This window comes from Mya arenaria, chromosome 4, assembly GCF_026914265.1.
Source record: "Mya arenaria isolate MELC-2E11 chromosome 4, ASM2691426v1".
In the NCBI taxonomy this organism is placed as follows: Eukaryota; Metazoa; Mollusca; class Bivalvia; order Myida; family Myidae; genus Mya; species Mya arenaria.
The window spans coordinates 54,675,771-54,703,513 of record NC_069125.1 but is presented as its reverse complement, the minus strand read 5'-3'; the positions used below and the strand labels follow the sequence as shown (position 1 = coordinate 54,703,513).

Here is a 27,743-nt window from a genome sequence, read left to right as displayed (position 1 = left end):
CCGGGAAGCATGGACGCACCTGACATTACTGCCCTTGTTATAGTATTTGCTCATAGTATTTGCACAAACTAGGAACGAAAACTCATCAGTGGACACCGCTGGTGACCGGGAAATAAACTAATGTTAAATCAGGCGCTTTCATCTGCAGTGCGTTCGGTTCTGCTAGACTGACAAAAAAGTCACCTTGACCTTTTCAACATGCCTATTTGACATATTTAGACAGCTTAGAGGTGATACACAATGACTTCGTTTCGTCGTCGTAACAGTAGTTTCTTTCGGGCATTTAAAGATGCCGATGATGACGCTGATTTGTTTAGCATGGACAGGGGAGCCACCGCTGCTTCCCAGAATCGATGGCACTTCGAATGCGCTTGGGAAGTTGCAAATAAAGGTAGGGCTACTCTCTCTGGAATCTTAAATTGAATATTTACAACCCACTGTTATATTTTATAGCATGTCGATAAATTGAACAGCAGACATTAACTTTTATTGTATAGTTAGTAGATAGGGATACAGGAAAGTCATACAATTTACCAACATTGAACAGTTCAGTACCATATTTGGAGATGTACAATTAAAAAAAATGCAAATTTTCATTATATCTAAAAATATGAAATTGCAGTGCAATAACATCTGCAAAATTCTTACATTGGTCAAAGTTACATGAATTTGAGTTTCGCTGTGTATGCAAAAATTCCAAGACAAATTAATACAGACACATGTTCATTATCTTGAGTGGTTTAGCAAGGTTCTTCACTGGTAAATAAATGTTGCAAATTTTCCAGTACTGGTTGACAGTACATTTCCGAAAAGGGCACAAATCCCGAACACGGGCTAAAATACGTGTTTGTTTACCGTGATCGTTTATTCGATGATCTAGATCAATACAGAGGCTTGCTTGCCTTGGTCACCCTTGCAAAGTTTCATCTTGTTTTGTTAAGTATTTTTCTAAAAAATGCCATTCAATGTTTATACGCTTAAAGATCAAAATGAAGCACATGGGGGAATGACGTCAGAGGGCGCATGCGCATCTTTAAGTTTTGCAGTTATGTTGACCTACATTCAAGATATTTATAAATAGAAATTACGGTTTACATTTGAAGCGAATGTTTTGAAAAAAAATCGGAAACAATAAATCACTTTGCAGCTAAGTGTTTATTTAATATAGCATACTTTTTAATTATAATTGTATGACCATGTATTTTCGCTTTTCAAGTGTTCGGTATTTGTGCCCTCCATAGCATAATTTGAAGGGTGATTTACTGTCCATAAAATGAACGATTTTCCACATAAAATTGACAAGATCGTGAATCTGTACTTTGACAGCTGTTTTCACATGAACCAAAGATGTTTCATACTAAAGTTTAACTTACTTCAACATGAACTCTCCAAGATAATTGTAAAAAACATCAAAAAGTGTTCGGATTTGTGACCTTAGCCAGTAGGCTTAAAATAAGAGAATAGCGGTGTATTTAATATTTCTTCAAGCAAATTGTGCAGAAATTTGGTTGAAAATGGCCTTTGTAGTCATTGAAATTAGACTTTCGGGTGAAAAGCCCGTTTCTTATACTTTTGCTTGGCATCAAATTATAAAATTCAGAATTTCAGCAAGCCCAAAAAATATTTTACCAGTGCAGGGCTTGTGGGCTTGTGTTAATTTTGACCACTGTCTTTGTGTGGTCTACTCATTCACTATCAAATTGTTAAATCATCTGAATTTTACTATAAATCTGTGTATTCATTGCGTGCTTCATGCATGTTAAAATGTCGGTTACTCAGGGTTCCCCCTGGGTTCTAAAAAGTTGTCGCCACTTTTTCGCGGGGGGTTAAGGGGGCCGCGATAGGCCCCCTTACGGGTCCAGGGCAGCGCCCTTGTGGGGGCCAAGGGGGCAAAGCCCCCTGAAGCTCATGGGGTTTAAGCATTTTAAGAGCCTTAAATTGCATTTAATTAGCACATTGTCGTGCAAATCATAACATTTTGTTGTACATGAAGCACAAGATATTAATAGCAAATTGTTATTCTGTTGACAAAATTCATTGTATATGGACTAGTATATAAATAAAAAAATATTGCAAAAAATGTGACATAAACATCAATATGTTGATTTCAGTCTAATGCCTGCATACAATAAAAGAATACATTTGTGAAATTATGAGATAAATTTAAAATAAATGGAAACTCAAAGAAATATACATTGTCAAACTAGGGCCATAACTTACTGCTTCTCACTTGCCTAGTAGTGTAAATTTGTTCTCATTTATTGCCCCCTTTGGCGTCCAAATCACAATTTTTTAATAATAGACAAAAGTTAAATCTAGCACCTTGTTTTAGAAAGGTTAATCAATATTCCCATAAAATAATGAAATTACGGTGTAATCAAAGGCAATTTGAAATACTTTTTGACCTACTTAATCTGCTTGTAAGCATGGGCAAATATTAGATGCAATTTTTTACTTGGAACATATATGTCTGTTATCTCTATTTTGGTACATCTAAATGATTGCAGTACTTAAATGTCAAAGTTCTGCCAGTAAAAAAAAATATGTGAACACATCCCTGTCTATGACCTTTCTATTCTGGAAGGAGCTTATAAATACATTTTGTAAAACCAATTTGTACATTTTTATTCTGGGTCTAAACCTTTTACTGTGACATACCATACATGCCATATCCCCCGGGCAGGAGAGATAAAAATCCCCTGGAATTAGAGATTTTTCAACAGACAATAATGAAAAATTGAAACCACAGTATGTGAGTGGAACTGAATGCAAACAAACAACCCCACAAGGGAGAAATGACTGTATAAATCACAATAAATATTTTTAAAAAATGGTTAACTTTGATCAATGCAAAAAGGAAACTTTTACAACAAGTAAATATTTGGGGAAAGGAAGAAATGAATAATATTCAATTCTCTAATTGTCTGAACCATTGAACGTCATCATAGCTGATAGTATTAAGCAGAATTGTTTGATTGACTTTGGAGGAAGGTAAACCAATTTACTGGTCTCGAAAACATATATTTCTAATGACATATTTTGTTCTGCAAGTGCATTACATTATGACATGACAGTGTATCATATGAATATGATGAATCATGATATAGAAAATAATTCTGTATATTCAAAAAGTAAAAGGTTTTCATAGCAATAAATATATGGGAATATTTTCATACTTGTGTCTAAAAAATGTTCTGAAATTTTGCCAACTTAAACCTGCTAAAAAATCCCTTAGAATATTACCAAAATCCCCTGAATTTTCAGCCTTTCTGAACAAATCCCTCTGAATGGTCTCCAGAAATATGGCATGAATGACATACAGACATTCAGATGAGATAGATATATCATCTGTATCCAATAACTCAGTATAGTTTAATACTTTGAATTGTGTTTTCTTATTGTTTTAGCTTCATTTTTTTTACTGGTGTCAATAAATCAAATTGATGTTACCAGACATGTTGACTGGAAGTATAACTATGTAAAGGTTCTTGTCAGAAATTGAGATACGTTTTGCTTTGGAAACTGTAGTTTACATCTTTTTTCACCTTATTAGTGTGTCATACATCAGTGATAAATTATGTTGCTGCGTAGGAAGTCAACATTTTGTTTCAAGCGATGACTTAAACAAAAATAACTTCACCATTTTAAATGAATTAAAAGGCAGTCTATTCTGTTTGAAGAGCCAAGCCTTGTTTATTTCCGGAGTTTGGTTAGGTGTTAAGTTTCTTCAAACACACGACAAACCTGTTTCCAAAATAATGTTTTGAGAGTGCTCCATCAGGGGGCAGATTTGTGAAAAGGATTGTCAAGGTATATTTAAAGGAACTAAACTCTCAATCAACACTCTAGTAAAAGAGTGAGGTCAGTGCTATGTAAGCCGCGTAGACTGTGCCATGAATCATTTAGAATTTAGAAATAGTAAATTTATCTTTGTTTAAACCATTACCATTCTTTTCTTTGTATGTTCAAGTACATGTAACACTTGGCATTTATATTCTGAACACAGTAATACATTAGCAGAACAAAATCAGTTTATTTGATAGATCCAATTGGAACAATATTTTGATATTTGTACTGTATTCATTGCCTTAAGTCCAAAAGTTTAACTGCTAAATTCAAAATATGTAATCCAAATGTCAAAAATTGTGATAAACAAGACTGGAAAACACCATCATTTATATGCTACACAAAAAGCACATGGAAAACATACACTACAATGCCACTGATGGTAGTACTGACATTGCTGAAAATGTACTATAAACTTAATATATACTTCATGTAGTCAATACAAAAGCATACTTATGTAATAATCATGAAATTCATGATAAATGTTATTTTTCTGCATCTTCAATTAATTGTGGTAAGCATTTCCTTTTTAGTTGGAGGCATCTACACTGTGATAAAGTCTAAAGCTCCAGTGAGCACAGAAGAACTAGGAGAACAGTATTTTCTGGTTGGTCCATACAATGATTCTTGTGTACGGACTGAGGTGGAGCTGTTGGAACCACACCACTATGTCATTAAGGCTGTCCTTGAAGAGATGAGATCGCACGGAATAAAGGTTAGCAAAGTTGCTCCAAAAATAAAATACAAAAATGTAATGTTTTTACTTGGGAATAAATTGTTCTCATAAATTGATTTAATATTGTAGTTGATAATGGGGCCACACCAAATGTTCAGGATTATCAGGAATATTTATAATGTAGTAAAAATGCGTTCGCATTTGCTTGCTTCTGTTTATAAACAAAATGGAAAAATGGAATCTTTACACCCACTTGCTCGAAATTTTCATGCCAAAAATCTGATGATCAAATAAATAAAAGAATAAATTGGTTCGGCCTGAAGCCTATAAAATTTTGGGGGGCTCTGCAAACGTTTGCGATGCTCTATAATAAACATGCCGTCTCCCCGTGTATATATCCCTCCACATTTTTCTCTTTTTGTTCTTAATAACTCTAAAACCAGTAAAGTTTTCAATTTTATTAGTTTGATGATAATAATAAAATGCTCTTGTATGAAAGTTATGTTACCCAACTTAAACATTGTCAGATTTATGGCCCTTTGTGAGCTTATGAAAATTTAGCAAATCTCTTCATTTTCCTCAGAAATTGAAAAATTCTACATAAATTGGATGAAACATAAGCATCAATATATTTATGGCATCGTGAAAATGTGTGTCGTACAAGAACCATAACCGTGTGACCCACTGTTACAAAATTGTCTCCCTTGATTTAAAAAAAGCATAGTTATTGTATATTGAAAAAAGTGAACAGACTTTAATAAAAATGGCATCATCTGTTTCACTCATGCATATTACCACAAATGATTATGCTATATATTTCAAATTACTAAATGGCAATAGATTTGTACCAATTAATATAATCATAACTCTGTAATCCATATTCTCTAAATTAACTCCCTTAATGACCTTGATATTTTTTAAAGTTTAGGAAAAATAAACTGCTCTTGCTTTTGCATAGAAAATATCTGAACTTGTACACAATGCAAAAACTGTAACTATTTTAACCATATTTTTAAACATACATGTCCATTGATAATCAAATCCTCTTGATTTATATTCACACATTTTTGGTTTACTGAAATTATAAACATTGTAAATAATTCAATATAAATTTAAATATCTCAGATTTTTTTTAAGAACTTAGAGAAACATTTTACTGTAAGCCAGGCCACTATTTGCATAGAGAAACATTTTACTGTAAGCCAGGCCACTATTTGCATAGCTATAAATTGACTGATAACATGCCTTTAAAATGCTTCGTTTGTAAAATATGCTTATCATTCAGGCTCTTATCACATCCTGTAATGGCTCTAGTATATTGCTTGTGATCCTTGTGTCATTTTACAAGATCACACTACATGCAGTTTTTTAGCTCCTGGGCTTGTCCGAGTAGTTTCTATTGAAATATTAAGAAGTGTTATTTAGGTTTACATTTAAAATAACATGAAATTTTCTAACTTCAGGTGCACTTCGGCCGCTGGTTGATAGATGGTTATCCAAAGTTGATTTTGTTTGACATTGGTTCAGCGGCTTGGAAACTTGATGAATTCAAACATGATTTGTGGGAGAACACCCATATTGGTATCCCTCTTCATGACTCAGAATCTAACGATGCTCTAATCCTCGGAAATCTAACAGCTTGGTTTATTACAAGTGTAAGTAAACTCATCTCAGTTAAATAAATGCATTACCATTTTGTTACACAGACATCAGGAGTAACAGCCACCTTTTACCAGATTGAAAAGTTCCTTTTTTATTTGTTCTTTGTCTATAATTAAAAAATACATGAAATAGCTATTATATGAAAGGTACTAGATGTTGTAAATATCATACTAGGCAATATGATTTTGGTTTACTACCAATCTTCAGTTTCGAAACAAATTGGAGGGACGCCCGTATGTGTTGCTGCACTGTCACGAGTGGTTAGCTGGGGTGGCTCTCATACTGCTAAGGATGCGTAAAGTGGATGTTGCCACGGTGTTTACCACTCATGCCACCCTGCTGGGCAGGTACTTGTGTGCAGGAAACTCTGATTTCTACAACAACCTCGACAAGGTAAGAGAAAAATACATCTACATGTAAGTTGATTCATCTTTGGAGTAATTTTCTTTCTTGGCATTTCTCATGGAATGTTCTAGTCCATAACTAAGTGAATGTGGTGGGTTTATTTTATCACTTATTCTTATCTAGTTTGATTTTTATCTCGGAAGTTTCATCTCAAATTTTAGCTGAAGTAATCTACTAAATTAGCTGCTTTCTGTTCCTATTGTTACAGTTTGTGTTGGACAAGGAGGCTGGGGACCGTCAGATCTACCACCGCTACTGTATGGAACGGGCAGCCGCCCACACGGCACACGTGTTCACCACTGTGTCAGAGATTACGGGTGTGGAGGCGGAACACCTCCTCAAACGCAAGCCGGGTGTGTAACTTGCATAGATCTAGATGTTAAACTTTGCAAATTATATCACAGTGCACTCCTAAGTAAGACTTATCCATTAAAATCGAAATTGTTAGGTTAATTAAAAAGTTAAAAACAGCACACTGTTTACATGCCAACCACCTTATAATATTTACACCTCAACTTCCATTCCTTAAATGAACTGCCTTTCGGCAATTGCGATTATTAATCAATGAACGCAACATCTTAGGATATGTCGGATCGCAATTCATTGCATAACAATATACATGAAAAATATTTATCTTGTTATTATTTGTATTGTGTCAGAAAGTCCCGTAAAATATAAATCAACATTTTAGAAAGTGTTATTTTTTTAAATTTTAAATGTGTAGTTGCCATAACTGTTTGAATTTAACGTTTAAAAGTGATTTCAAGCGGTTGGTCTTTTCCCGCGATATTGTGACGTCATTTTAACAAAATGCTTCCGGTTACAGTCCGGTTGTTCTATTTACAGAATGGGTAGGAATGGGTTACTAAAAGTTTGTTTTTTATGAAATTAAGTATTTTTTTTAACAATTCTTGAATGAAATAATGAACTATTGGTGTAAATATAAGAAATGAACTGCATGCTTGATGTCATTATCTGGGATATGAACGCAATTGGGCTGGTCAAAGTAAGCGTGGACTTCGGACTCCACACACTTTGACCAGCCCAATTGCGTTCATACCCTGATAAAGACATCAACCCCGCAATTCATTCCTTAAACTATCTCTGTTTGTTTAAGTTGGTTAAATATAACCAGCTTCCATACATGAATCCTTAAAGTCTTTAAAAGAAATCTGAATGAAAGAGTTTGAAACTTGATATTCGATTTTCCATGTCATGAATCTATCATTGTGATTGGCCATCAAAAACAATTAGTTGTGTTTACTTCCAGATATCATCACACCGAACGGTTTAAATGTGAAGAAATTTAGTGCCATCCACGAGTTCCAGAACCTTCATGCCGTTTATAAGGAGAAAATTCATGATTTTGTGAAGGGCCATTTCTATGGGTGAATATCTATGTACAGTCAATTTGTCAAGTTATACCTTAATTGGTTTTGCATTTTTTTCATCGATAGCAGTCAGCTAAAAAGTCAACCGTCTTCATTTTATCCTTTGATTTCAGGCACTATGACTTTGACCTGGACAAGACGCTGTATGTGTTTTCTGCGGGCAGATATGAGTTCTCCAATAAAGGATGTGACCTCTTCTTAGAGTCATTAGCTAGACTAAATCACTTTTTAAAGGTGAATATTAATATGTACATGTGTACATGTAATCAGGGTTTTCCCCAGCAATTTTTATACAAGGGTCCTTAAGTTCAGGTTTAATCTTTAAATTAGTATTGTGAGCTTGTAACTAATGACCTTTTTGACTGTTGTACTAAAGACTGTTTATTTGCTCGGGCGTTTGCACCAAAAAAAGTAGGAATTACCTTAAAATAAATATAAAAAACTTTAGAAACCCAATTTGCCCAATACCAAAAGGTATTTTTCATATTAAATGTTTAATAAAGATTCACAATTAGAAATTCATTTATTATTTGAATAATTTTGTTTGAAAAATTGTAGTTACTTGTTGTCGGAGTTATAACTTTCAGTGAAATTATATTTTTGGAAGAACAAGCCAGAATCCTTAAACACCTTTAAAAAGCCCTGCTCTATCAAATGAGCAGAATTTAAGCAAACCAGGAAAGCAATTTACAGTTGCAGGGCTTGTGCTTATTTCAACCACAGTTATAAAAACCCAAAAATAAGTTGTTAAATAAAACTGTATTTATATATACAACATATATATTTAGTAAAATTTTCGTATTTTGAAAAAGAGCGACCCAAAAATTAACAATCCCAAGGGTCATTTTTACTGTCATTATACCAAAATACTACAAAATAAGGCCTTAACACTTGGTATTTGGATTAATACCGCTACCCATATCAGGGAACATAAACTTTAGATAAAAAAAGTTCTTTGTCCTGTATTGAAGAATTATTTGGAGAAAAAAACAACCTTGGAACCTTTCGAAGCTCGGAAGAATCTTGAATATCTTCATCTCCTATGTATAGTGAAATGTGGTTGATATCACATGCTAATTTACTGGTATATTCAATTTTAAACATGTTGTTAATCATGATGCAGACTGCAGGCAGTGAGATGACAGTTATAGCATTCCTGATCTTCCCAGCGCGTACAAACAACTTCAACATTGAATCTCTTCGTGGCCAGGCCATTGCCAAGCAGCTGCGCGACACCGTCAGCCATATACAGGGACAGCTTGGCAAGAGAATCTTTGAGAAGGCTCTCAGGTATGTAAGAACTTGTAACAATGATCAGAGACATTTCACCATGAACATGTACGTGTAGAGTTCATTCAGGCTTTGAAGATTTCTTTTGAAAAAAAGATGTGTTTTTGGACTTTAAACAGGAATTATCTTTACAATAATCACAATCAAATTTAGGTATGTATTCTGGCTAATTTAAATAAGCTTCTTAAGCCTGTGAATTGTGGCCAGGTTCAGATTGTATGTTTTATGTTGTCTATTCAGGTGCAAAAATTGTACTTCATAATGTAACTAAAAGTTGTTGTAATTGTTTATAATATTGCATCTATTATTACTGTCATTGAACAGTTTTAATCAAACCGAGACTTTTGTTTTGATACTTTGATTTTTTTTGGTGCTCTTGAAACATTTCTATTTGTTTTATAATGTTATTATACCTGTTTGCAGAGGGGAATTGCCATCAGGAGATGATATTCTGGTACAAGAAGACATAGTCAAATTGAAAAGATGCATCTTCTCAGCTCAGGTGAGCAGCAGGTGTAAACTCTTCATTTTGTTAAATCTCAGGCAATGAAATATTATGGTGCGTAGAATTTACCAATCATAACTAATAGAGGAAGGAAAAAATATAGCAATAACGTTATCTCTTAAATCTTTCATACTTTTGTAAACTAGTGATGTAAACATGTACATATTGGCTTGATTGTTCAGAACCTTGTTAAAGTTATCAACATTGATAACATGATAGTTGTTATTTTTAAATTTGTATAATAGTTTGACTTTTAAAGTTAATGACGATGGTGTTAACAATGCAGTTAACTTTAATGAAATTATGAACAGTTGACCGATTATGTTATTTCAGAGAAACACACTGCCCCCGATCTGCACACACAATGTTGTAGATGACCACAAAGACCCAATACTGGCGGCTCTACGTAATTGCCAGCTCTTCAACAACAGGCATGACCGAGTCAAGGTAGGTTCATAGAATAGAACACCAAGCGGCTCTTTAAACTGGTAGTAATTTTGCATACATTTTCTGTTTGCGAAATTGGCAAAGTGATCTTTTAACCCCTGCTGAGATTCTTGCCAATGAAATTGGAGGACTGTATAAGCTGAAGTCTTATAGACTAATAATATCTGTCATGTGTTCCCGTTCCGGATAGAAAAATCCGACCCGAGGGCACCTGCGTTGCCTGGTAACGGGGCTTGTCGAGTTACCGGCTACGCAGCGTGCCCGAGGGTCGGATTTTTCTATCCGGAACGAATACACATGATAGATATTTTTTCTAGCATACCTTAATTATTTTTTTTGTGAAGAAACTGCATAAAAAAGCTCATTTTTGTACATTTCACCAAAAAGCGCGTGCGATAATGTTTACTGACGTCATGACGCGTAGTAATTTTTATTCACTGTCAACGTCAATAAGTTCCTTCGATATCAAGTCTTTGAAGGGTTATTTCGTTTTGTTGTGAAGATATATTTTTGCAAAGTTAATGTTTATGAAACTCATCTATTGAAATCTCATAATTATGGTTACTTAAAGTATATAATAAAAGAAATAAAAAGTATTATGTCACAGCGCGTGACTCATCTGGCATGGGGGGATGCCAGATGGGATTTTCCAGCACGGCTGACGTCACCGGAAATGCCTATCCGGTGTGCTAGAAATTTAGGGATGAATCAATAATATACTTATATAACATCCGTTCCATTATGTAAGGTGTAAATTTTATCTTATTTCAGGTGATATTCCACCCTGAGTTCCTGAACTCAACCAATCCGCTGTTTGGACTGGACTATGAGGAGTTTGTACGTGGCTGCCATCTTGGTGTCTTCCCCTCGTACTACGAGCCGTGGGGATACACTCCAGGTATGAACCAAGGATTCCTTTACAAGTTTTATTGTTTAAGTAACATTTTACTGATTTTTTTGCAGTATTTTGAAAGGGATTTTTCATGCAGTTATGGAATTACAATTTTTGCCAGTTTTCATTTATCAACCTAATTCTTCGGTTTGCTATTAATTTCACTCCCCTTAATGCAGAAAATTTACCCTACAATAAAGATTTCCAATTACAACCATGAATTTACATGAAATGAGAACTGAAGTTATGAATGGATAAACAATATAAAATCAATCATCTGGTTGTCTGCTTAGCGCAGTGGTTAGTGCACTAAATTCTCACGTAGCAACCCAGGTTCCCAGTCTGGGTGCATGTGAGTTTGTTTTGTGTTCACCACGTCAGACAAGTGGGTTTTCTCCGCGTTCTTTAATTTAATTGTATTGTACTGTGATGTGTGATTTTATTGTATTGTACTGTGATGTGTGATTTCAGCATAGTGTACTATTATGTGTGATTTCAGCGGAATGTACTGTGATGGGGATCCCGAGCATGACGAGTAACCTTTCTGGGTTTGGTTGTTTCATGCAGGAGCACATTGCTGACCCTAAGTCATATGGTATTTACATTATCGATCGCAGATTCCAGGGTATTGATGATTCTGCCCAGCAGCTCGCACAGGTAATATATAATAATATAATAAATTATATGAAATAATTTCATTTCTTTTATATATATATATATATATGAAAGATGGGAAAACAAATATTAGTATTTTTTCACCTTCTGTCTTTTTTGCACTGCCTGAGTTCTGAAAAAAAAGATACGATTTGTTAGATACGATTTGTTATATGTGAAGTAGTCAGCGAAATTGAGGCCTGTAGACAATATATGATATTTAAAAAAGTTGAAGAATTATTGCGCCCCCCAAGCAGTTATTTGTAGCTATTTGAGTTAATTATAATCCAGGCAATTTGAATACTTGCATTATTTTTGTGATTTTTTTTCCGCATTAAAATGGATACAGGCACCACAGGACTTGTTTTCGCAGACAAAGTCGCATATATTTTTCCACTTTGATATCATAACTATTGATTATGTTAAAAATGGTGTATTTTTTTATCCTGATCTATAATCATCCTTCCTGTGTTTGTAGTACATGTTTGACTTCTCCTGCCTGTCAAGACGACAGAGAATCATCCAGAGGAACAGAACAGAGCGACTCAGTGAACTGCTAGATTGGAAAAATCTGGGTGTGGTAAGTCCAGAATTGGCCAAATTTCTTTTTTTAAGTTTACCCATGTGGGCCTGAAGTCAATATAATACATTCCTTTATACTTAGATTTTGGACAATGAGTCCAAAAAAAGCAATCGGGTTTTACTCCTATCATTGGAGCTGATGATAGCAATCAAATTGATTATCAATTTCATTGCTATCATCAGTTATTAATAGAATTCATGTATGACATAAAGTAAGAACAAATATAATAAGTTGCCCAAATCACATGTGGACATATTTTTATTGGACTGCATCACAGGATTTGGGGTCTTTGGACATATTTTTATTGGGCTGCATCAAAGGATTTGGGGTCTTTGGACATATTTTTATTGGGCCGCATCAAAGGATTTTGGGGTCTTTGGACATATTTTTATCGGGCCGCATCACAGGATTTGGGGTCTTTGGACATACTTTTATTGGGCAGCATCAAAGGATTAGGGGTCTTTGGACATATTTTTATTGGGCCGCATCAAAGGATTTTGGGGTCTTTGGACATATTTTTATTGGGCCGCATCAAAGGATTTGGGGTCTTTGGACATACTTTTATTGGGCAGCATCAAAGGATTTGGGGTCTTTGGACATATTTTATTGGGCAGCATCAAAGGATTTGGGGTCTTTGGACATACTTTTATTGGGCAGCATCAAAGGATTTGGGGTCTTTGGACATATTTTTATTGGGCAGCATCAAAGGATTTGGGGTCTTTGGACATATTTTTATTGGGCCGCATCAAAGGATTTGGGGTCTTTGGACATATTTTTATTGGGCCGCATCAAATGATTTGGGGTCTTTGGACATACTTTTATTGGGCCGCATTACAGGATTTTGGGTCTTTGGACATATTTTTATTAGGCAGCATCAAAGGATTTGGGGTCTTTGGACATACTTTTTTTTATTGGGCCGCATTACAGGATTTGGGGTCTTTGGACATACTTTTATTGGGCCGCATCAAAGGATCTGGGGTCTTTGGACATATTTTTATTGGGCAGCATCAAAGGATTTTGGGGTCTTTGGACATATTTTTATTGGGCCGCATCAAAGGATATGGGGTTTTTGGACATATTTTTATTGGGCCGCATTACAGGATTTGGGGCCTTTGGACATATTTTTATTGGGCAGCATCAAAGGATTTTGCGGTCTTTGGACATATTTTTATTGGGCAGCATTACAGGGTTAGGGGTCTTTGGACATACTTTTATTGGGCCGCATCAAAGGGTTAGGGGTCTTTGGACATACTTTTATTGGGCCGCATTACAGGATTTAGGGTCTTTGGACATATTTTTATTGGGCAGCATCAAAGGATTTGGGGTCTTTGGACATGCTTTTATTAGGCCGCATTACAGGATTTGGGGTCTTTGGACATATTTTTATTGGGCAGCATCAAAGGATTTTGGGGTATTTGGACATATTTTTATTGGGCAGCATCAAAGGATTTTGGGGTATTTGGACTTATTTTTATTGGGCCGCATCAAAGGATTTGGGGTATTTTTATTGGGCAGCATTACAGGATTTGGGGTCTTTGGGCATATTTGTTTTGGACTGCATCGACGGATTTGGGGTCTTTGGACATATTTTTATTGGGCCGCATCAAAGGATTTGGGTCTTTGGACATATTTTTATTGGACTGCATCACAGGATTTGGGGTCTTTGGACATACTTTTATTGGACTGCATCACAGGATTTGGGGTCTTTGGACATATTTTTATTGGGCCGCATCAAAGGATTTGGGGTCTTTGGACATATATTAATTGGGAAGCAGCACAGGATTTTTGGATCATTATACATATTTTTATTGGGCCACATCACAGGTTTTTGGGTCCTTGGACAAAAATGTTGGGTCTTGGCACATATTTTTTGGGGCCACATCATATGATTTTGGACAAAATTTTCTTAGACATATATTGAACTATTTTTACATTAACCAATCTTTTAGGAAACAACACTGAAAAGATCCACCTGATATCATAACATTGGCTTTAGATGAGCAAATGAGCATGGTAGACTGAAGTTATAATAAAATTCATATTTCCACGTCATGCACACGATGCTGAGACTGCATGGAGTTTACTATTTGCATATCTAGTAGTAATTGTATAGAATTTTTCTTAAAACAGACTTTATCTGTAAAATAAACATAGGATATTTACTGACGTCCTTTATCATTGTCTGTAAAATCGTTTCTAAGGATACGGCATTGACTGATACATGTTTAGGCACCGAACAAGACATAATAGAGGTTCTCAGAAAAGTGTTCAATTATGTGCCTCTTTTGATTATTCCATGTTTTTACACCCTGTTTGTAGTTTTAAACAATAAAACTGCACTTAGTTTGCTGAAAATATGTTATAAATATGGGGTAAATAAAAAAATGATATTCTATCATAATACAGATGATGCGTTACTTGAGTATAAAGTTAGATACAAATATTATTTTCTGACATTTTTCAACAAATTTCAATGGAACTTATTTAAAAAGTAACAATTTCGTTTTAGAGTTTTATTTCCATTGCCTGCTTTACAAAACAAAATGCATATACCTTATTATTTTGCAGTACTACAGGAAGGCCCGTAGCCAGGCCCTAGTGAAAGCATTCCCTGATAACTTCTCCGAGGCCAGTCTCATGGTACGTTATCAAACTCAATTATCGATTATTCTTTGCCTTTATCCAGTAATTATTTTAAGAACAGTGTAAAAGGGACTATAAATTTGCAAATAGCAACTTTTGAGAATTATGTTTTCCTAGCCTGAATACAAGTATTGCAAATCATTAAAAGTGGTTAATCTAAGTCATTAAAAGCTTGCACCATGCAGGAAATGTCTAAAACAATAAATTTTCAAATCTTGACATGAACTTGGAACTGCGATAGTATGGTGGTTTGGATGGAAGTGGTCAAAATTAGAATAAACTGACAAGCCCTGTATAGTTAAAATGCTTTCAGGGCTTGCTTTAAATCTCGATTTTATACAGCATTTTTGAAAGAAATCTGACTTATTCATCCAAAAGTCTAATTTCGATAATGCGCATTATCAGCTGACTATGTTACAATACTTCCAATATCCTCACATGACAATGCTGCAGGTGCATGCGCTAAATTACAAGAGGGCTTCTTGATCAGTGCTGGTTAGGTTTATTGGAATGATTGGGTATTTTAGCCAAAGTCAACAGTTTACAGGAGGAAAACAAAATATACATCAATGCAAGGTTGATTCAATATCAAATGTGTTTTGGTGTCAATCTATGAGAAAGTCTGCTTAAGGGTGAATTTACATTTAGTGCATGGAAATGATGTAGGTTTTTTGTAACAGGTGACGGAGGTATTTACCTATGTGGAGGGTTTACAAATGTGATTGTACATGATAGTGTAACAGATGAGGGGGGATTTACAAATGGGGGAATTTACAATGTGATTGTATATGAAAGTGAAACAGGTAAGGGGGATTTACAATGTGGTTGTATACGATAGTGTAACAGATGAGGGAGGTTTACAAATGGGTATTTACAATGTGATATATTGTATATGATAGTGTAACAGGTAGGGGGGAATTTACAATGTGATTGTATATGATAGTGTAACAGGTAGGGGGGAATTTACAATGTGATTGTATATGATAGTGTAACAGGTAGGGGGGACTTACAATGTGATTGTATATGATAGTGTAACAGGTAGGGGGGACTTACAATGTGATTGTATATGATAGTGTAACAGGTAGGGGGGACTTACAATGTGATTGTATATGATAGTGTAACAGGTAGGGGGGACTTACAATGTGATTGTATATGATAGTGTAACAGGGACTTACAATGTGATTGTATATGATAGTGTAACAGGTAGGGGGGACTTACAATGTGATTGTGTATGATAGTTATATGATAGTGTTACAGGTAGGGGGGACTTACAATGTGATTGTGTATGATAGTGTAGCAGGTAGGGGGATTTATAATGTGATTGTTTATGATAGTGTAACAGATAAGGGGGGACTTACAGTGTGATTGTGTATGATAGTGTAACAGGTAGGGGGGACTTACAGTGTGATTGTTTATGATAGTGTAACAGGTAGGGTGGAATATACAATGTAATTGTATATGATAGTGTAACAGGTTGGGGGATTTACAATGTGATTGTTTATGATAGTGTAACAGGTAGGGTGGAATATACAATGTAATTGTATATGATAGTGTAGCAGATTAGGGGGGAATTGACAATGTGAATGTGTTTGATAGTGTAACAGGTAGGGGGGACTTACAGTGTGATTGTTTATGATAGTGTAACAGGTAAGGTGGAATATACAATGTAATTGTATATGATAGTGTAACAGGTTGGGGGATTTACAATGTGATTGTTTATGATAGTGTAACAGGTAGGGTGGAATATACAATGTAATTGTATATGATAGTGTAGCAGATTAGGGGGAATTGACAATGTGAATGTGTTTGATAGTGTAACAGGTAGGGTGGAATATACAATGTAATTGTATATGATAGTGTAACAGATTAGGGGGAATTGACAATGTGATTGTGTTTGATAGTGTAAAAAATGAGGAGGGAATTTACAATGTGATTGTTTATGATAGTGTAACAGGTAGGGGGAATTGACAATGTGATTGTGTATGATAGTGTAGCAGATTAGGGGGGAATTTACAATGTGATTGTTTATGATAGTGTTACAGGTAGGGGGAATTGACAATGTGATTGTATATGATAGTGTAACAGGTAGGGGGGAATTTACAATGTGATTGTTTATGATAGTGTAACAGGTAGGGGGAATTGACAATGTGATTGTATATGATAGTGTAGCAGATTAGGGGGGAATTTACAATGTGATTGTTTATGATAGTGTAACATGTAAGGGGGTATTTAGAAATATAATTGCATGCCATAATTTGCTTGTTTGTATTAAAGGAAAATGAGGAAGTTCCTACAAAGGTATATAATATCGATTTCATGGTCTTAAGCTTTCAAGAATTTCAAAATGGTTTGATATTAATACATAACTATTCGGATGAACATAAGTTATAAATTACATGAATTCATGGAGTGAATAAACTTACATTAATTTGAGTGAATTGCTGTGTTCAATTGATAATGCTACATGTAGTATTGTATATATTAGAGAAGTGTGAAATGCTCCTTGTACACAAACGTGTATGTGTGGTCTACTTTTTGTGCGAAACATCACACAGGTGAAATGACTAGGATGTTTTATATGAGAGTCAAATAGCATTCTGGTTTACGTTGAATTTGAGATTACTCAAACAACATTTTTATGCCAACTGCAACTTTAACTTGCACAAGAAGTTACTAGTACAAGTAGTGTTTTGCAACTAATCTATTTATGCAGGTTATTTAGGTAGTTATAGACTGTTCCTTCAAAGCCTTACCTAAATAACAAAATTGGTATTTCTGATCTAATATTAAGGAAAAGTATTATTTCCTATTACTAATAAAACCATTTATTTTAATTCTACTTTTCATTTGGAAACATGAATCTAGAAACACATAGTAATGGACTTTATACAGGACATACTTTAAGTTATGATCAGTTTAAATCTTTAAAATATTTCTAACATCTTCTGGTTGAAACGTAGGCTAGCAAGAAAGAGGTAAACTTTATACATATATTATTTCCAATGTGATGCTTTTATTTAGGTTTGTCTGCAATTTGGTTTCTTCCAAGCTACCTTTATAGTATATCTGAATTTTTGATGTATTCATTGGCTTGCATTTAAAAAAGATATGCAAAATATATGTGGGCCATGTTATCAACAAGCGTACAAGTTGATATTGTAAGATCAACAAATTCATTTGATTAATTTGCAAGGGTTGGAAATGAAATTTCTCCCACCTCAGATAAATAGATCCAATAAATTAACCATGCTAGAAATTCTAACTTGCCCACGGGCAAAGATAAAATGCCCGTATGGAACTCCTTTTTCATGGTCACCACATTGTTATAACCTCCCTTGTTGAAAAGTGTTGTCTGTAGCATCATGGAAATCTTGTCTTGTGGCAATATTTAGAATGCTAATTAATTATTTCTCGCTTCAAATGTCACCATAAAACAGTTTTCACGCACCTTTCAAGAAATAATGCTTCACTCTCCTCAGAACTATTTAAAGACCGATTTGACTATTAACATAATCTGAATCACTGCGCGCATATCCATGACAACCACGAATTATCGCATATCCATACGCAATTATTTTCACAAAGCACAAAAGAGTTCCAGCAAAAAAATCCATTTTTACTTAATTATACCCCTGACAAACAAAGTTTGAAGGGGGTATATTGGAGTCACCCTGTGGTCGGTCGGTTGGTTTGTCGGTTTATCGGTTCATTGCAATTTACCTTGTCCGGAGCATAACTTAAAAACTCCTGGATGGAATTGGATTAAACTTCATACACTAGTAGAGCATAATGAGAGGAAGTGCACTGTACAATAACCATAACTATATTCTTGCTTATTACTGAGTTATTGCCCTTTGTTATTTTTTTTGTCTAGAGTATAACTTGAAAAAGTACTGGATGAAATTCATTGGAACTTCATACAATGGTAAAGCACAATGAGAGGAAGTGCAGTGTTCATGAACCATAACTCTACTTTAGCTAATTACTGAGTTATTGCCCTTTGTTTGTTGTTTTTTTTGCTGTAATTTTTTTTCCAGACATTAACTTGCAAACTACTAGATGGAATTAATTGAAACTTCATACAATGGTGAATCACAATGAGAGGAAGTGCAGTGCACAAGAACCATAACTCTATTTCAGCTAATTACAGAGTTATTGCCCTTTGTTACTTTTTTCCTTGTCCGGAGCATAACTTGAAAACTATTGGATGGAATTTAATAAAACTTCATACAGTGATAGATCAAAATGAGAGGAAGTGCAGTATACAGGAACCGCAATTATATTTCAGCTAATTACAGAGTAACTGCCCTTTGTTACTTTTTCTTGTACGGAGCATAACTTGATAACTATAGGATGGAATTTAATAAAACTTCATACAGTGATAGATCATAATGAGAGAAAGTGCAGTGTACAGGAACCACAATTCTATTTCAGCCAATTACAGAGTTATTGCCCTTTGTTACTTTTTTCTTGTCCAGAGCATAACTTGAAAAAAAAGTAACTTAACTCATTTATAGATGGTCATAGGCAATCGGTATATTCTGTGCGTTAGAACATCAAATATATCAGTATTAACATCTCAGTATTAGCATCACTGATATTGTTTAAAGCCTTTTTTCTAACTTTTAAAAACATAATCAAAAAATGAATAACTGACGATAGTCCATAAAGTAAAGTTGTAATTTATAGGTTGGCTTTCCAAATAGTTTACTGCAATTTCATATCAGGGCTGCGTTCGGGGGTATTAATCACCTTCAGTGATAGCTCTAGTTTTGTTTAACTGATGTGGGTGAAAAAGCATCTACCATAGCCGCTCGTGTACGATAGGTTCATCCCGACCCTTGTGCAGGGTGTTTTGTGGAAACTCGGTAAACCTGATTTTCGCAAAACACCCTACGCTCGGGTCAGAATTAACCTATCTTACACTTTTGGCCATGTAAGATATTTATAATCTCCCATTACAACCAACAATGAAAAATAAAAGATAAAAAAGTCATTTATACAATACGCTTGTTGATAAGTTGGCTCTGAAATGCAACTGTTTATTTTGCTATATCATTGTCAGAATTACATGAACATTTTTGTGTTATTTGTTTACAGCACAAATTTGACCTTTCACCAGTTATGAACACACTCACCAGTAATATCTGGATTATTGATCCAGAAAATGTGGTATAAATTGTTAAAAAAATACATGAAAATGGAAAGGTTTGGGCTACAATAATTTTTATTAATAACTGTTGGAAGTTTTTTGTCCCTCCTCAACAGATTATCTCAGTTTTGCTCAAGCTTTTGCCATTATTTTCATCTCTTTTTTTTTTAAAGTTTACATTTAAGCAGCTCATCTGTCTTTCAAAGAAACAATTTGAGGAATTGTCATTACCTTGTTGTTGACTTGCAAAAACTTTAAACTTGGCAATAACTCAAAAAGCGTTCAAGATATTCAAATGAAACTTAGTACACCTGATGTCAGAGACAAAACACACATGTATGGCTTCACCCATGATTCTGGCTTTCATTACTAATGAGTAATGTCTAATTTCCGACTGAAAAATAACAGACGAGTGATGGCGTTTGCTCTGTCTATTTAGTTTGAAAGTTGTTTTTGTATTTATTGTTTTTGTTATTATGATGTTCATGTTATGAGTTATAAAGATTGTTTTAAATGAGAAAATATATAATTTATGGTACCGGATGACAAGTAAGCAACATATTCAATTTGTAGAATGGTATAAATGTACAACAGCTTTTACTTGAAAAGCCACGCACCAAACAGTTAAGACAAGAAGACATGTTTTGAAAAGGAGATATATTTAATTGCTGACAGTTTCTTTATCACATCTTAATTCTCTAGCATGAATGTTTTCTTCTATACATTGTTAATGAATACTGTTGATTCATGTATGTACATTATTATTACATTTTTATAGCGGAGACATGATGTATGCATTTGTCTTTGTATCTGTACATATGTATGGTTCAGGTATTTAGCATATTGTGTTGGTTAAGACACTACATAACTATTTCGATAAAAGATATATTAGAAAATGAGTACAACCGTGAATAGTTCATTTGAGATTGTTAGGCAAAAAATGCACAATAACAATTATTCCTGCAGACAAAATTAAAAACTTTTTTGGCAAATAATTGAATATTATGGCTGGTTTAATATTGTGAGAAAAAAAGGACTAATTAATTTTCATTATATAACTTAACTCCGTGATAACATTCATTGATTACAAAGAAGCCTAAGCAATTAACCATGAATTTCATAAAAAAAAATGCACAAGGTGCATAAATACATTTAGAGAGAAGAGAACCATGTACAGTTCTGCGCTCACCTTGACCTGTAAGTGCCCATTTGATTCATATCCATTTTTTTTGCCTGCAGCCACGGAAGGTGATGTACCCAAAGCCTGCATCAGAGCCTCCCTCCCCGAGCCAGTCTCGAAGCTCAACACCTGCAGTGTCTGATCAGGAGGACGATGAACACAGGTGGGGCCAATGTTAGACTTACAATTAATCCAATGAAATGTCATCTCCAGTAATAGACTTGTAATAGACTCCTTAGACCTAAAAGTACTTAAACAGACTTGCAGTACACTCTATTGTCTAATACTCTTGTAATAGACTTGTAGTCAACTTGTATGGCCTAAAACTCCTGCAATAGACTTGTGGTAGACCTGTATGGCCTAATACTCCTGTAGTAGACTTGTGGTAGACTTGTATGGCCTAATACTCCTGTAACAGACTTGCGGTAGACTTGTATGGCCTAATACTCCTGTAACAGACTTGTGGTAGACCTGTATGGCCTAATACTCCTGTATTAGACTTGTGGTAGACTTGTATGGCCTAATACTCCTGTAACAGACTTGCGGTAGACTTGTATGGCCTAATACTCCTGTAACAGACTTGTGGTAGACCTGTATGGCTTAATACTCCTGTAACAGACTTGTGGTAGACTTTTATGGCCTAATACTCCTGTAACAGACTTGTGGTAGACCTGTTTGGCCTAATACTCCTGTAACAGACTTTTGGTAGACTTGTATGGCCTAATACTCCTGTAACAGACTTGTGGTAGACCTGTATGGCCTAATACTCCTGTAACAGACTTGTGGTAGACTTGTATGGCCTAATACTCCTGTTATACACTTGCAGTACACCTGTATGGCCTAATACACCTGTAACAGACTTTTAGTCGACTTGTATGGCCTAATACTCCTGTAATAGACTTGTATGGCCTAATACTTGTATGGCCTTATACTCCTGTAATAGACTTGCAGTAGACCTGTATGGCCTAATACTCCTGTAATAGACTTGTAGTTTACTTGTATGGCCGTATACTCCTGTAATAGACTTGCAGTAGACCTGTATGGCCTAATACTCCTGTAATAGACTTGTAGTTTACTTGTATGGCCGTATACTCCTGTAATGGACTTGCAGTAGACCTGTATGGCCTAATACTCATGTAATAGACTTGTAGTCAACTTGTATGGCCTAATACTCCTGTAATAGACTTGCAGTAGACCTGTATGGCCTAATACTCCCGAAATAGACTTGCAGTAGACCTGTATGGCCTAATACTCATGTAATAGACTTGTAGTCAACTTGTATGGCCTAATACTCCTGTAATAGACTTGCAGTAGACCTGTATGGCCTAATACTCCTGTAATAGACTTGCAGTAGACCTGTATGGCCTAATACTCATGTAATAGACTTGCAGTAGACATGTATGGCGTAATACACCTGTAATAGACTTGCAGTAGACCTGCATGGCCTAATACTCCTATAATAGACTTGCAGTAGACCTGTATGGCCTAATACACCTGTAATAGACTTGCAGTAGACCTGTATGGTCTAATACTCCTGTAATAGACTTGCAGTAGACGTGTAAGGCCTAATACTCATGTAATAGACTTGTAGTCAACTTGTATGGCCTAATACTCATTTAATAGACTTGCAGTAGACCTGTATGGCCTAATACTCCTGTAACAGACTTGCGGTAGACCTGTATTACTCCTGTAATAGACTTGCGGTAGACCTGTATGTGGCCTAATACTCCTGTAAAAGACTTGTGGTAGACTTGTATGGCCTAATACTCCTGTAATAGACTTGCAGTAGACCTGTATGGCCTAATACTCCTGTAACAGACTTGTGGTAGACTTGTATGGCCTTATACTCCTGTAATAGACTTGCAGTAAACCTGTATGGCCTAATACTCCTGTAATAGACTTGCAGTAAACCTGTATGGCCTAATACTCATGTAATAGACTTGCAGTCGACCTGTATGGCCTAACACTCCTGTAATAGACTTGCAGTAGACCTGTATGGCCTAATACTCCTGTAATAGACTTGCAGTAGACCTGTATGGCTTAATACTCCTGTAATAGACTTGCAGTAAACCTGTATGGCCTAATACTCATATAAAAGACTTGCAGTCGACCTGTTTGGCCTAATACTCATGTAATATACTTGCAGTCGACCTGTATGGCCTAATACTCCTGTAATAGACTAGCAGTCGACCTGTATGGCCTAATACACCTGTAATAGACTTGCTGTCGACCTGTATGGCCTAATACTCCTGTAATAGACTTGCAATAGACCTGTATGGCCTAATACTCCTGTAATAGACTTGCGGTAGACCTGTATGGCCTAACACTCCTGTAATAGACTTGCAGTAGACCTGTATGGCCTAATACACCTGTAACAGACTTGCAGTACACTCCATGGCCTAATACTCCTTCAATAGACTTGAAAAAAATTGTATTGCTGTTTACTCTTGTAACAGACTTTAATGGCCTAACACATCTGTTAAAGACCTATCATAGACTTATATGGCATAATACACCTAAAACATACTTTTAGTCGACTTGTATGGCCTAAAACTCCTGCAACAGACTTGAAATAGACTTATATGGCCTAGTACTCTTGTAATAGACTTGAAGTGGGTACTTTTCTCTGAATTGGGACCCTGAAAAGTGCTTACCCTAACTCAAAACTCAAAAGGTGTGGTAAATGTAACACAAAAGTATCATATTCATAGCATTTACAAACTTTTTCTGATGGCATGAATGTATGTCTACTGTTATCCTATAGTACACAATAGAAGGTTGCCCGACACTAATATTTTAAACAAATATATGGTTCATGTATATCTCTGTCTGCAGACCAGTGAAGTTTGATGATGAAGACAATCCTACAGATGATGAGGAGGATCTTAATCCAGAGGCTGACCAGAAGAACTGACCATTGTCCAGCAGTATATGGCTCTAGAATCCACTACAACACTGGTCCTTCATAACTCAGAGGAGATCATGTGGAAAAATAAAGAATGATGATTATAAAGAATGATTGTATGAGAGTTGGAAATAAAGTGTGTGTTATGTTGAAATATTTTCTTGCAGGATGAGGATAGAGTATGTGTATGTCCTTAAAGATTAAGGACTCATAAGCCATTTGATCTTTTCAGTGCAAACCTAGAATCATTATTGAGTATTTTCTGAGTGCAAATGATGCGTGTATCACTCTGCTTTTCTTGTCCAATATCAGTATCATTTTATGTATAAATTTGCCATTGGACAATTTTTTGCTTGATATGCTAGTATATATATATATAACCTGTACTAACTCTTTTAGTGAAGTCAAATATTTTTTCCGTGTGATATTTAAGTAATTATAGATATTTACAGGAATTGTATATGCTCATAAATATTTGTATGCTCTCATATTTTGACATGATTAATGCGTAAAATTAGAATCAATACAAAATATACAAACATTGATATAAAATTAGGTGAGCAAAAATGCAAATATGTTGTTTTATGAAAATTGAGAAGGCATTGTAATAGAATGATATATATATAGTGACAGGATTTGAGTTTCTATCACATCCTTTACTCAAGTAGTGTTCAAAAATATATCAGGGATATGAGGTTTTTACCAGTACATAAAAAAGGACAGTCTTGCCGTGGTTTTATTTTATAATATTTTTAATAAGGGCATATGTAATTCATTGTGTTCATTAAAAAAATGGTAAAAATTAAACATTGCATGTGGATTGATTGTTAAAACCTGTGTAGTTTTCATTGTTACTAAGATTAAAATCTGACAATTATTAATTCTACGTAGACTGTTATGTTTATGTATACAGGAGATGCATTTAGATTATACATTTTCTGTGTCAAAATTTGGGCCATATCTATTAGTGATAATTTTCTTGAAGTACATTAGTAAGTGAAGCTGGGTTTTAAAATATTGTTGTTTTACTAAGCAATCCTTATAGGGGCTCTTCCATTTAAACATATAATCCCCTGCGGGAAGGCACTTATAATGTATGCCACCCCCTACAGAAGCAAATGTACCCTTTTGTTTAATACCCTTATGCTTTAAAAAATAATTGCCTACCCTCCGGGAGTTACATGTTTTACTGGAACAGCCCTATGCACAAATACCCTAGATCCATATGAATACACAATACAAATCAGGTGTAAGCAACAGTTTGTGGTAGAAGGTATCTTATGTACACTTACCTGAATTTTAAATGCCTGGTAGCATCATTATGTTTTGGCATCATTTGGAATGGGGTGCATGTGTAGAGAAATAATATCCAAAAACCATTCCGAACAAACATCAGAAGCAAGTTTTTTTTTGCCTTCAAAGATTGCAAAACATGCCATTTTACGTCTGATTTTATTGAAAATAAAGAACAAAAACATAAACTGTAATACTTTATCTATAGTGTATTTTTGGTCATTAAATTTTCATATTAGTTAGAAGTAGGACTGCTTGCTTGCACTTTTAAATGATACTATAATTATATTGGGTTATCAGGCATCCAAATTTATCAATGTTGCTAAGAAAAGACAATTATATTTGTACATCAAATACCTTTAAGTGGTAAGTAATGAATAGGATAGTATGCATTAACATGTAGTGCTTCCAGCTGGCAAGGTTACTCAGTGCTGTTGAAGGGGTCATTTCAGCAAATTTAACATGTATGGTTAACAGGAAAGATTTCCTTGAAATGTGTGTTGCACTAATTGTTTTTATTCTATTTGAATGATTATCTTTATGTGTTTTGATTGTTTTTTACCTGTTGCTTGTTTTCTTGATTGTATTAGCTATATATATCCGCAACTTAAAGAATTTTAGCATACATTTCTATTTTTTCGTGTCCATCCTCACTACAATATACAGTTTCAATTCTTTTCTGTTCCATGTACATTGATACATAGGTCTTGATTTTCTCTTAAAATTATCAATATTTACATAAGGGTTTACATAGTACAACACTTTTTTCTTTTCTATTACAATCTATTTTGGTATGGATAATGTTGAATTCATAACTAAATAACATAGATTAAATACTTATAATTTAGTGATAAGAAAATGTGCTATGTATTTATAACTTTAATGGAGGGCATTACTTTCTTTGAGTTTAATGTATGTTGTATGTGTGATGCAACGCTAAAGAGGCAGCTATTTTTACCCTTGTAAGTATTGTTTGCCATGTGTTTTTAGCGCCTCTTTTTTCTGTAAGAATAATGTTGAGCTATTGTCATAGCCTTGTTGTTGGTCGGGGCAGCGTTGTGGGCATTGTGCAAAAACTTTAACCTTGGCCATACCTCAAATACGTTAAACGTATTCAAATGAAAGTTGGTACTTTGTTTTCTCTGTTGTTACCAGAGAGAATGTTTAGCTAGACCTGTAACTCGGGCTTGTATAATTTTCGAGCTATAAAAATACAGGCAAGCGTATGTATTTGCTCTGGCATTTTATAGCTGTCTAAGAATTCTGAAGCTTTGTGTAAGTTATCAACTAATATTTTAAATGTGTGATACATTGTATGTTTATAAAAAAGCTAAATATATATATATAAAGTAAAGTTTGCTTTTGAACCTGTTCTAATTCAGATTGATAACATTTGAAATATGGAAACTGTATTGACAGTTAAAATTGTATTCAGCTAAGCATTTTCTTATATCTTATTCTATATCCCCATTGGCTTCCAATACCGGTATGTGTGTTGCTTTTGTGTACCAAAGAAAAAGCTTTGTGCAAAAGTTTTTTGTTAATGTCATATTTTTGTTGATATCTTTGTTTTGTTTTGATTTCACAAATTCCAAGAGAATAACGTGTACCTCCCTTTATTAGACACCAATGAGAGTCTGCTGTATTTTAAGTATTTTTTGTTTTTGTTGATTTTTCCTATGCCATTTAGACTTTCGTTATATCGTAGCATGCGAGAAACATATTCATATAGGATAGGGTTTAATAAATATTACAGGATTTTTGTTGTGGTTTCTTAGTAACTGAAATGTAATTGTGGAGAATGTGTGAATGGATTTGTTTAAAACAATTGTATTATATAAAGCTACTACCCATGAGTGTTTTGTTTTTTCTAGCAAGGGTTCTGAAGACATAAATTTGATATGGTAATATGCCTTAAGCTACCAACTTCGCCTGGTCTTCCAGGGGAAGGACAACTTTGACCTACCAACTTCATGAACGGCACTTCATAAGGCTTAGTTCTTCATATTGCTTATTTGTTTTTCTACTTATACATTTTGCAAGTGCGGCCCCAGTTTCTTGAAAAATCGATAACTAACTTTACTCATTTGGCCACTTGGCAGCCTTACATAGTTTAAAATATAAGATGGTTTGATTCTGTTAGAATAAAAAAATTGTTTTAATTTTCAAGCAAGAAATGTACTGCTGTGATTACGAAGCTGTTATTTTCAAATTTAATG

The 27,743-nt window shown here is 34.7% G+C and overlaps 1 protein-coding gene across 3 annotated transcripts; it reads left to right on the top strand.

The window, feature by feature from the left end:
- Positions 1-168: 168 nt before the first annotated feature.
- Positions 169-27,380, top strand: LOC128230490 (glycogen [starch] synthase-like). 3 transcript variants are annotated; one of them, XM_052942791.1, is made up of 17 exons: positions 169-391; positions 4,380-4,561; positions 5,986-6,177; positions 6,392-6,577; positions 6,798-6,942; positions 7,860-7,977; positions 8,094-8,214; positions 9,104-9,270; positions 9,694-9,772; positions 10,109-10,222; positions 10,994-11,120; positions 11,614-11,771; positions 12,247-12,348; positions 14,920-14,991; positions 17,955-17,969; positions 21,386-21,489; positions 24,162-27,380. In XM_052942791.1, the coding sequence occupies exons 1-17, from the start codon at positions 241-243 to the stop codon at positions 24,238-24,240; spliced, it is 2,112 nt and encodes a 703-aa protein (XP_052798751.1). In that variant the 5' UTR covers positions 169-240; the 3' UTR covers positions 24,241-27,380. The 3 variants fall into 3 exon arrangements, with proteins under 3 accessions (XP_052798751.1, XP_052798750.1, XP_052798753.1); XM_052942790.1 differs by lacking the exon at positions 17,955-17,969 and adding an exon at positions 17,269-17,292; XM_052942793.1 differs by lacking the exon at positions 17,955-17,969.
- The last annotated feature ends 363 nt before the right edge of the window (positions 27,381-27,743 follow it).

Bases quoted from the DNA above. Each gene is read 5' to 3' on its own strand.
- LOC128230490 (XM_052942790.1), top strand. From the start codon at position 241: ATGACTTCGTTTCGTCGTCGTAACAGTAGTTTCTTTCGGGCATTTAAA. The intron at 12,349-14,919 runs GTAAGTCCAGAA...ATTATTTTGCAG, and splicing joins ATTGGAAAAATCTGGGTGTG to TACTACAGGAAGGCCCGTAG. The intron at 21,490-24,161 runs GTGGGGCCAATG...CTCTGTCTGCAG, and splicing joins CAGGAGGACGATGAACACAG to ACCAGTGAAGTTTGATGATG.